Raw genomic sequence first — 12,183 nt, 5'->3', positions numbered from 1 at the left:
GCATTTTATAGATGAGTACACAGTTTGGAACGCTACCTGTACACCAGTTCAGTTCTAGTTATCTTTCTTAGTTTATCCTAGAGACAGGTGTATATAAACCCATCCTTATCACTCTTTTTCTCTACACTAAGAATGATAAAAATGTTTTATGTTCATAATCCTTAACTGGTTTGAAGTGTTTTATTGGAGGCTAAAAATAAAGACGAGAACATCTGTAACTGTCAAACTGCTAATATTCTAAAATAGTATTCCGTTCTATATCAGACTAATGTTTTTTGTTTGTTTTTTCGTTTCCCCGTGAAAAACTTTTAAAATGTGATTTTGGTAGAAAATTGTCACATTGTAAAATAATTTAACAGCTTAAACGTGCGCGTGTATCTATTTCTGAAAATGTATATAAACGTTTTCCTTTCAGAACCTGATACAAAATATGGCAATACTCCCTATGTTACCTGCTTAGAGAAGTTCGTAAAGGATAACTTGTTGCAGCTCCGCATAACCATTACGCTCCGGTTGTGGAACATAAGAAAGAGTGAGGCCTTTGATGACCTGTAAGCCATGGCTCTGAGTTCACAGAATCTAAATTCTAAATAGATAGCTGAGATGGCTAAAATATGTAAGTGTATTGGTATCTTTTGTTACATTGTACTATCATGCCTTTGCTAAGTTCGTCAGTAACTGTGGGAAACACTTTACATTGTTATATATATTTATTGACCTACTTTACGTGTTATGTATAAAGGCATGCACGTTTTAAAAACTTAGTATTATAAAGGCCTGCAGGTTTTAAATACTTATTTATTTGTCGCGAAGGTCACTTTCGGTATATATTAGGTGAGGTTACGTGGAATTTTAACGGTGCAGCAGGAAACCAGTTTTTATCCTGACGAAGGCTGTTCTGTTCTATGACCAATAGAACTTGTTCATTACGTTCTTTTTTTTTTATTTCTCTCTCTTTCCAGTTCTGGTTTTATTATACTGTTCCATTACCGCAAGTCGAGGGTAAGCAGCGTCGCTGTGTGTGTGTGTTAATATTTACCTTTCAGCAATGTTTATTTACTAACCCGACGGCTGTTTTGTGTTTTAATACATCGTGAAGTTTTTCGTTGGGTTTTCCACTTGAATTTAGAGTCATTCAAGCTTAACTAGTACAGTCCTCTCGGCAACCATTTTAAGGACATGTGTACATGTACAAGTTTATCCGAGGCTAGATGTTCTACTTCTGCAAGGACTGAAGTTGAATAGACAAAACTGTGATAGCATTAAGACATATATCTCCCCCGCTCGAGATCCACAACCTTACGTAATACTGATGATGGTAGGATTTAATATCTATTTTCAAATCAGAGTGGCAATTCTGACAACATTTATTCTTGACCCTAGCCTGAAAAAAATCACGATTGTTTGATACTGTGACTCAAATTATAGACTCAGTCGGTGTTGAGGCAGCATACCTTAATCTTTTACTTCAATCGTGTGTGATAAAAAAACCTGTTCCTTGTCTTGCGCTGTGTCATTCTTATATACAGTGCTGCTTGATTGTTACACTACCTGTTAAAAAGCGGATATCAGCCTGAAGCTATTATACTTTCCTGAGTGCAGCTGCATTATGCACTGTTGAATTGGACCGGTAGCATACCTTGTTTGCGCAATGCCTGTGAAAAAATACGGTGCCAATGGCCGCAGCGATATCTTGATGGTTTTTCCATTTCATTAATAGAGTACAACGTAATGGCGGTTATTTTCCGAATTCCTTTCTGATGTTATAGGACTTCAACAACAACCATGGGAAACGCTTTAGCTCTACACGTCAGGTGTAATGCCCAACTACCACATCCTGATAGTGACAGCGACGATGATATACCTCAGCCTACTTCAAGTTCAACGGATTATCCCCAAGAAAGGTAAATAAATAGAAACAGCTTTCACTTAAACCGGTAATATTTATTTTCGGCAAGTAAAGTAGGCTACGAAAGAAGTGTTCATACAATAGCTGAAATCGTACTAGTTTCTCCAACTATCTATATAACGTACATTGAAGAGGATAGAGCACGGTTATTATCTAGGTGAGTTTTGGAGTTAAGGTTATTTATTATGTAACGTTAAAATAAATTAATAAATCATTTTAAATTTGCAGCTATAAATGTAGTTTTAGGTATTAAACGGAGATTAGTAAATTACTGGCCTTTTGCAAGTTGGTCGAAACTCCTAATTTGTTGACTTATTGCATAAAAGAAAAATTATTTCACGAAGTCATGGCCAAAATAATACTTGGCTATTCAAATGAATGTCTTTATCGAAAGGAAGAAAAACTGATTTGGGATTTCAAAATCACGTTAACAAAACTGAAACTGCTTCTGTAAACACCGTTATCTACTGATAGAATGTTGGTAGTAACATGCTCAGTAGTGAAGGAAGCATAGTTATAAGCTTCAGAAGTTTAGATCCAACTTTAATTCCAGATAGAAAAAATTTATAAAACTTTTGTGTAAGTTGTCATTATTTTACGAAAGTAATTATTGTTCATAATGGACACACAAGTAATATTATGAAGAATGTTAACAGTTCGTTAATTTTATTCTATAATTTTCTTTATTTTATGCAGAAGTTAAATGCCAAGCCCAAAACTAATCTCGTTGATTATTTACGGTTTTTATGTTTATCATATTTTTTTTTGTGTTTGGCTGTACCATGATAAATCATATAACTAATACAAATATAAACTTTCTGCTTTGACCTAGCAATATAGTTTTGAGAATAAGCACACATTATATTCATCATTTGTAGTCATTAATTAAAATATATTTTTTCTAACTGCCTGGTTTATGCTTATTCGGTTCGAATGAATAGATTTAAAATACTTATTTTACTGCCTCTTGCCTCTTCAGTTGGAAAGCCCCACCCCCGCTAGAAACTGGGGTTCGATACCCGTAGTAAGCAGAGCACAGATAGCACAGTTTTGTGCTTAACTTCAAAATAAACAAACTGTTTGAAAAATTACCAAAACACTTTATGAAGAGCGCAATCACGCAAGCTGAATAATCTTGATTTCGAATGTTTGATTCATTTCATATATTATATTCAACGTATATGTATTTATATTGAACAGTGGCATTATATTTACATTTAGGTTTACATATTTAATTTTAAAATTGGATGTTCAAAAAATATACAAAAACTCTATACCATTTTGACAAAATTTAAATAAATGAGAAACTAAAATATTCTTACTTCACTCTAAACATTTTAAAATAATATATGCTTTTTTATGTGAGTGTACGACACCAGGAGAACGGTTTGTTCAGGTGTGCTGGAGAAGGACTTCAAATTTTCTGCATTTCAATGTATACAGCTCATAGCATATTTCACAATCTTAACATTGGTGTTACTTTAAATACACCTAATTATATTAAAAAGCAGTGTGGAAGCAGCTTCTTGGTTTATTCTTATGATTAAGTCTGATAAATCTTCCAGAGAAACGCGAAAGAGAAAGGTACTTAAATGTTTTATGAAAATGTAAGCCGTTGAAGGTTTATTAGATCCGGCTAAAATATGCTCGCCATATTTTCCTTGTAATTAAAGTTACAAGAAGACCAAATACAGAACTCAATCCATAGTAAAATAAAACGTGATTCATCCCGAATATAATATCGTATTGAAATAAAATATTTAACCTCAAGTTAAAAGGGGAAATAACTTTGGTACGAACTTTGAACCATGTACACTCATAAAGTTTTACCTACTGTATTAACAGTGAAAGCTGTTGTGATATTCTCAGGTGTACTGGTTAAGTTTATAGGTAAGAACAGTAACCGTAATAGCACGAGGACATGAGGAAAGGCAAAAAATGTTTTGTGGACTTAAGTTTGAATTTCCGACTCTGAGAGTTTGAAGTTAGAGACAAAATACTATGTAAAATAAATTGAAAATAATCATTTTCTGTAAAAACAATGAACGTGATGAGTGCACTATACTTATAGACAAGGCCGGATTAAGCCTCAAGCCATGATAGGTCTACACGTATTATAGAATTATAAATATTCTCATAGTATTTGCATGTTGAACTTTCCAAATTAGACAAACCAAAACAGTACAGCAACAGAACAAAATATTTATTCATATACAATATATTTATTTTTTAAATGAACAACATATTTTTGATCTGTCTATTTATAGATAGTAACTTGAAACTAGTCTATTCACGAAATGATCGGAAAATGGAAATTATGAGTTACGAACCGGAGCCATAGTCATTGATTTCTTACTAGGAAAGTTTTCGCTGATTCTTTGGGAAGTCCCAAGCTATAATTTAGTTAGATTGTACGTTAATCCAGCCCTGCTTACAGATAGCTCATAAATCATAAGACAGACTTGATTAAGATATGAAGGAAATCGGAAGAAATTTTCAGAAAATCTGAATTAGATTTGGAAAATATACAACAGCGTCATCTCTTTTGGAGTGTAAATGTGATCACATCATTCGTCATTCCATCAACAAAGATAGGAGGGATATATCTTGAGGTATCACAAAGCTTTCTCATGATCCGAAACCCCTACATGAACTACAAAGCACGCTAATGCACATTACTCTCAGGTCATACACTTTCAGTCCACTTTAATAGTTGTTTTAACTACAACTTATACCAAAATCAGTGTTAAGAAAATATTCGGTAAAACTGAAATATTTCAATCTGCACAAATGAACACATTATGTCAAAACCAAATAAAACACTGACTACACTAAGTTTTCTTTTGATAATACATCTAAGTTATCTTTGTCTTATTTCACCTTCTATGGATAATTTCACCCATTCGTGAATATTTCAATTTAATCAAAACAAAAATATTTTTCACAACCATTAACATTGAGTAAAACTGTATTTTCCCTAAAATGCAGTGTGATCGCGCCTATCATACTTATCTCTTCAACAAATTCCACTACCTTCCGAATATTTCATAATGAAAGTAAAATATTCTCTCTCACACATCAGTGGAAATATCGGGTGTACCCTATTTCCAATAATACTCCATAGGTCAGTAATCATAGATTAATTCATACATCAACCTATGATGCACTCACAGTAAACACATCAATCACCAGGGGTTACTTCTACCAATTATTTCTCAATACTACACTAGCATGTCCAAGCTATTAAGTTGAACTTTCTTTTAGCATCACAAAATACATAACTACACCCAGAATTCAAACAAACTATGACTTTCCAGTTAAAATTTCTTCAGCCAGGATAAATATTCATGTTGTCTATGATAGCATAAATGAACACATACACATTCAGAGTGACCCAGGCTAAATACAATGTTCAATAATAAAATGCATTCAGCGCTCTAGTTTGGCACAAATACCATTAACAGAACTATCATAATATCATTAGCAAAATCTAGTAAAACAAGAACTTTTCCAGTAAAATTCATCACAGCCTGATTAATATTCTGTACTGATTAAGATACAACTCCTTCACCGTACACGAGAAAGTCATTTACAGCCTTTGTTTAAAGGCTTTTTAAAACTTGTATTTCCATTTACAAAAGTTATCTCAGGTGGTTTGTCAATTTATTATTCTACAGTTGGCAAAATTCTACTTTAGTGCTAAGAAAACAAAGATCACAAACTTTTTTCAGCCTTCAAGTGTATTAAAAATCCTATTCCAATTATATCAGCAGCACTTTCAATTTTATTACAGCTAATCATGGGTGATAACAATCAGTGTTAGGATTCTTGACTGGTAACAACTTGTAAGTCCTTTGAAGACCACACTACTTTGTCTCAGGACCACAAGCTGAGAAGTTACCACATTGACAAATCATCCACGCTCTCTGTTTACTGAAGTCTAACTTCAAGGATAGAACCATTTCAATGGCTCTGGAGGATGTAGGCTACAGTTCTTCTCCTGAGTTTGTTTCTGTATCGAGATCGTGTTCATGGACCTACACAGCATCAGCAACTCTTACATTCAAGATCTCACTGTAAATATTTTCGAAACTCTTAAATGAACTAAAAAAAAAGGAATACATAGTACACCTTGCATATCGCATTAATAAGACTTTAATGCACAATAGCATCACTCAACAAGCCAGTTAGGTTCTTGTTGACAAACGAAATTAAGACTATTTAAACGCACTTTTAAGACTTTATCATTATTTTTAACATAGAAAATTATCTAAAATCGAAGATTTGTAACTATTAAGATAAATGAAACAAATTCACAATACTACAAAATACGCGTGATAAATAGTTGTTAAACCACATTAAAAACACCACATAAAACTCTCGTGCTTTTGAAGATAGACCTGTCTTTATTAGAGGCAAAGGCATATGTTTTTTTTATGTGGTAAATGGAATACATATTTACTGAACGTATTTAGATGTTTGTGTAATTTGGTTTTTAAATATTTAAATCTGAATTATCTTATTCATTTTCTGTATTCGCCGGTAAAACTGGTAAGTACTAAGTATTAGAATAACAAATAACGGAATAGGGTTGTTGTGAGAAAATAAATCGAACACAAATAGCAACAAGAAAACTTAAACACTTGTATAAAACAAAAAGCAACATCTTTATAGTACACAACTAAAACATGTTTTGAATTCATCTTGGTAGCCAAGTACTTAAGCATTACATTAAAGTCACGTCAGTAACATGACTACTGAAGCAAAGAAAGAACAACTCTTCACTATACAGAAGACTGCAGGAATGTATCTGTACTTCGTTGTTAAGCCAGAATAAAGTTCCAATGCAGTATCCTGTAATAAAAAAGTATATTTTGAGGAAATGGCCAGAGGTCAAAATACTCCTTTATAATCCCCTTAAACATTGACATAATAACCTTCATTTTACCACAACCGTAAAGTTGAGTCGAGATCAGTGACAACTGTTTAATGGAATTACCGCCGTCAATATGCCAAGAATCCTCCTTTCAAATCCAGCATTAGAAGGTGGGTTCACATGTTTCGGGAGACAGGAAGTGTGATTGACCTGCTTCGAAACGGACGTCCAGGTGTTTCAGAAGAAACCGTTGCTAATGTCCAAGTGACGTTCCAATGCAGCCCTAGAAAGTCTATTCTTCGTGTTTCAAGTGAACTCCAGCTACCAAGACCAACGATACACAAAGTCCTACACAAGATATTGCATTTTTATGCGTATAAAGTACACACATTGAGCTTTCTCTTCTGTAGTCGCCATTTTCGTTCGAACTTCAATTATTAGCAACTGGTCACTCCGATTACAATCTGTAAATCAAGAAAATAACTTTATTAGTTAAGCAACAACAAGATGCTAAAAACTGCATAATTCTAACTCTTTTGATTTTGGTTCTAATAAACTTTTAACACCGGAACAGGTCTTTGTGGGAACCCTGTATATTAAAGGAAAGCTAAACTCCTAGCTCATACTAACTTGTACAAATGTTTGTACTACCCTTCCGCTTAAGTATGACCTACACTTTCAGGGATGTGATGAAATAAAAGCCTGGTCTAGCGAGTATAAATTCCATGGAATGGGCAATGAGGTTTGTAATTTTAGCCTAAGGCACATACGTTTATGTCTGCTGGTATTCTGTTTACGTTAAAGAACTATAGAACGACTGCAAAATGCACTTGAATATACCTGAATCAAGATACATGTTTATTCTTATTCATTTATAGAAGGGTAAAATATTATACTTTTCAACTGCAACACATTAAATTTGTACATGATGTTGTCCTAGTATATATAAAAGATATGCAGTATATCTTTTCTTTTTCAAGCATTTTGTGTGTAAAAAAAAAAGATGACCAAAATGTTATAGCTTGTAGACCTTAGCAACAGCAGAGAATTAAACAAAATTTAACATATATGTAGTTACATCATTGCTAACGACCAGAGGATAAATATTAGGTTGGAATTGATAGATTTGTGACGTAAAAGACAAAAAGATGTAAACGCAAACACAAATAGACTCACCTTTTTAAAGTTTAAGCACACGCAGAAGAAAAATCATAAACCTGGTTCTGATCTGTAATTAGTTAAATAAAATGTATAAAAATTATAGCCCATAAACTTAATCTAGTTCACACCAAAACTACTGTGTCTGCCGTATCACAGCCGGCTTGATCATATCTGGTATTGTATGAAAGGCCTCGTCGACACTGGATATAGCAGATATAGTGTGGTTGACGTATTATAAAATATTGCCGAACATTTCCATCACACAATTCTAAAGTTTCATCCTGATGGTTAAGAACTTCCAGAACAACACTGCAATAGTCCAGGATTGCATTAAATTCGGTCGTCTTCATCAGTTAGCAAATGATATTCACTATAAACTATGCATATTCACAGATACCTACTTCCCTATGCAAGCTGTCAAAGAAATTCCTCATCCTCCCATTACATGTTACAAAAATCTATACAGTTTAAATTAGACAGAAAAGCATATGAACGTTTCTTATCAATATGCATCAGAAGAAGTCGTTGTTAGTTCTTTCTTGTTTCTTTATATTAATAACTAGCTTTAATATAACCTTTGGAGAAAGGATAGAGACCTTTCTGCAAAGTATCAACGTTCTTTGTCATTTTCTTTCCAACATCAAAGGCTCTGAGATCATTATAAATTGCTTTAAAATTGGAAACTTTTATCGTTGAGTTACTTGTGTGTAATATATTAATCAAACTTGGTAACATTTTTATATGGGGTTCAAAGTGTGTTAATCAGTGTATTGACTGTATAAAACGGTGATAGTTTGCGGTATTTCTTTGTTTCTCATTTGCAGAATTAAGCAACCCTATGTTGAGCTCCGTCTATTCAGATTTTCTTTCTAGTTCACGATCAACCTATTCAAATGCTTCATAAATGATACTCTTGTATATTCTAGTGTTTAGGAGTCGGAGACATGTAACAATCAAACTGTATCGATTGATTTTTATGCCATGACTTAACTGGCTCGAGGTCAAATTCTAAATCCCTTCTTTACTACTGTAGCACAAAAGAAAACGTAAATTTCAAATTGTCGTAAGTTCTGTATGTGATATCAAATAAACATCTTCCGCTGTCTTTTGTTTATCTGCTCATTAGCGCTAAATGTAAGTTGAGATAGTTTCAACCTAAAATTTCTCCATTAAAGCTTCTATCTGAACTGCTGTTCCATTACCATTAAGTTGGTTGCATTGGTTTATGGAATTGCATCTTCAAGTCCAGAGTAAATACTGCAAGATAGTATTAATATTCCTTGTTCTACCAGTCTAGTGAGTTACAAAAAAGATGTTTAATGTTGGAATTCAATGCTGCATCTTATTTTGTTTTATAAATCTCGCAAGATACTGATCTACTTGTGTTCAAACATGACTTCTATTTTCTTGAGATCTTTATATTTTTGATACTATTACAGAGATTCTACATGACAAACTTGACCCAATGAATAAGATAGTGCACTGAGACTACAGCTAAAAATTATTTCACCATTTGTTCTTTTGTTAAAACATGAAACACATTCCAATAGACTCTTCATCAGATGCATGTTACTAGTTTTCCTAATTGTAACTACTCTCGTTTCATGAGCCAAAATCGGGAAGACTATTGGATATTTATCTCCTTAAATACATATTATAAGAACAACGATTTCATTAGTATTGTAAGTCATTTACCACATCATAAAAGAGACAAGTCTCGTCGTCTAACTACTTTAGAAGTCTATGGAAGTTCTTTGATCTTATTTGGTAAAGCTTCTGAATGACCACATAGTGTCATGGCTTTGTCTTTCCAGATGTTAATCAATGCAAGTTCAGTCATGAACATCCTTCTGTTTGTTTTCTGTTATGGCTGTTTTTATACACTTACCTGTAAGTGAACAACAGTTTCTTCTATGTATTGTAATTTTTTCTGAGCTACATCATCATATGTATTTGATTAATGACCTTTTAACCTGCTTTCTCCAAGTTTTTAGTATTCTACATTTCTCATTGCTGGCTCTAAATTGTTACTAAATATCAGAAGTTATCAATCTTATTTTGGTGCTCATGGTATTTTATTTTGGTATAGTATGTAAAAATTATATTACTCGAGGACGGATACACATTATGCTGATACAATAGTAAATTGATAAACAATGAAAATGAGTTTATGTGGCGAACATACTACATGTTTCAACAGAACATGGACTGTCTTATAAACCATTGTTTGTTTAGTTTACTAAAGACTGTATTCCTACATATTTGTAATTAACATCCAAATAACCCTGAGAAACAAAACATAATGCTCGGTATAATGCCACATGGTGATTTCCAGATATGCTTTGTAAAAAGTTTTTGCTTCTCGAGTCTGTGAAACCAGATCTACCCAATACAGTGTCTAATTTAACCAATTATCCTGTAATTTTCAGCTGTTAGAGCCTACTACGTGACGTTGTTTCTATCTTTCTTATCTCCTTTGTCAGTACTTAGGTAAAAGTGTGTTTTTAGTTTGAACATGTTCGTATACATTGTTACATTATACCGCCACTACCCAAGATGTGGTTTTGGTTTCACTTTTATATATTTATTACTTTCATTAAACGTTTTGACATATCAAGATATTTTCAATGTATTGACAAACAATTTCACTGAACATCAGCCGTTTTTTTTTAAACAGCTACCGAATTATGATAAGATAATGACCACAGATTTCCAGATTTCATTATTGTAGTTCTCTTAGCGAAGATTTCCAGATTTCATAACTGTCGTCCATTTGATGAAAAATTCCAAATTTCATTAAAGTAGTTCTCTTGACGAAGATTTCCAGATTTAATTACTAACGTTACCTTGACGAAGACGTCCAGGTTTCATTACTGTACTTCTCTTGACGAAGATTTTCAATCTACACCTTACAACTACGAAGTTACGAAAGTTTCTGAAGACCCCCCCCCCAAAAAAAAAAAACTTCGCACTCTAGTGCATATAAACACAAATCTTAACCTCCGACTCAAACTCTAATGTTATATTTACCTTTCTTTATTAACATTGCCCCCCAGTGGCGCACAGCGGTATATCTGCGGACTTACAACGCTAGAATCCGGGTTTCGATAGCCGTGGTGGGCAGAGCACAGATAGCCCATTGTGCAGCTTTGTGCTTAATTACAAACAAAAAATTATTAACATTATTATCATAGTTTATTCTATTTAAGATTCATTTATTGTGGTATTATTTTCATTACGTTTTTTTCAGCAAATAGTTTGAAAACCATACAACACTTTTTGATAGCGTTTTCAATTAAACACACAATACGAGGAAAATGTTCAAAGTTCAGCAGTTTTCTTTTCTTCATCCCAGTCGATCAAATCGCATGCATGACCGAGACGATACATCATACGCCACAAGAAGCTTTCTTTTCAGTATTATTTAAATACAATAAAATATTTCATACGGGGTCAAGCCCCCTGCAACATTATTAGAGGTGTCTAGGTACTTCTCTCCAAGATTAACCAATCAAAATTTTATTTCACACGGAAAATCCCACTCTCGGAAAGGAAAATTACACTACAACGGTAATTTCCCGTTTCCTTCGTGAAGGTCACCATACACTCATAACGCCCTCTAGTTTTACAGCAGGATTATTATACAACTATTTACCTCAAAAGCTCAAATATTTAAGTAAAGACTATTCTTGTGAATATGAATTCTTTGTGCAATAAAAACTGTAATATTTGTAATTCATATATGAATGTTCCCAAGGCTAATTTGTGGCAAACTTTTATCGATCTAACCGTATTCTGTAATATGTTTACATAAAATATGTGTTGCACACATATTTTGTTGAAATTTTCTTATTAATTATAGCTGTAATACACAAAAGGTAAATTAGAGCAATCTACACACTATACAGCTTACATATTATGATTAGTTTATAATAACTATGATCATGATCATTCTAATGCAATTTTACATACTGTTCTTTTAAACTAAGCCTAGTTAACTAGCTTAAATATAAATTTACCTTGATATGTGCTGCTGCCACCAAACTGTGTGGGGTTAAACATTTCAATTGTTTTTACTTGGCTTTTTACAAACTATTAGGTCGTCAAGATAAAAAAAAAAACTCGAAAAACTTATATATCAAACAAAACATTTATTAAATGAAAGTCTCCATTCTTATCAATGATGCTTTTCCATCTTACAATCAGGTTGTTAACGTCCTGATTAATCACTTGGCTT

The 12,183-nt window shown here is 33.1% G+C and overlaps 1 protein-coding gene across 1 annotated transcript in view; it reads left to right on the top strand.

The window, feature by feature from the left end:
- The first annotated feature begins 522 nt into the window (after window positions 1-522).
- LOC106471801 (serine/threonine-protein kinase OSR1-like) overlaps window positions 523-12,183 on the top strand; it is a 65,388-nt gene continuing 53,727 nt past the window's right edge. Inside the window, exons 1-2 of the mRNA XM_022382577.1 lie at window positions 523-616; window positions 1,770-1,904. Of these exons, the coding sequence (XP_022238285.1) occupies window positions 615-616; window positions 1,770-1,904 (137 nt within the window). The 5' untranslated portion in view covers window positions 523-614. The remainder of the gene's footprint in view (window positions 617-1,769; window positions 1,905-12,183) is intronic.

The sequence above is a fragment of the Limulus polyphemus genome, unplaced genomic scaffold (assembly GCF_000517525.1).
Source record: "Limulus polyphemus unplaced genomic scaffold, Limulus_polyphemus-2.1.2 Scaffold0, whole genome shotgun sequence".
Classification (NCBI taxonomy): Eukaryota; Metazoa; Arthropoda; class Merostomata; order Xiphosura; family Limulidae; genus Limulus; species Limulus polyphemus.
Note: the sequence above shows the minus strand (reverse complement) of the source record. Positions and strands in the feature narration are given on the sequence as shown.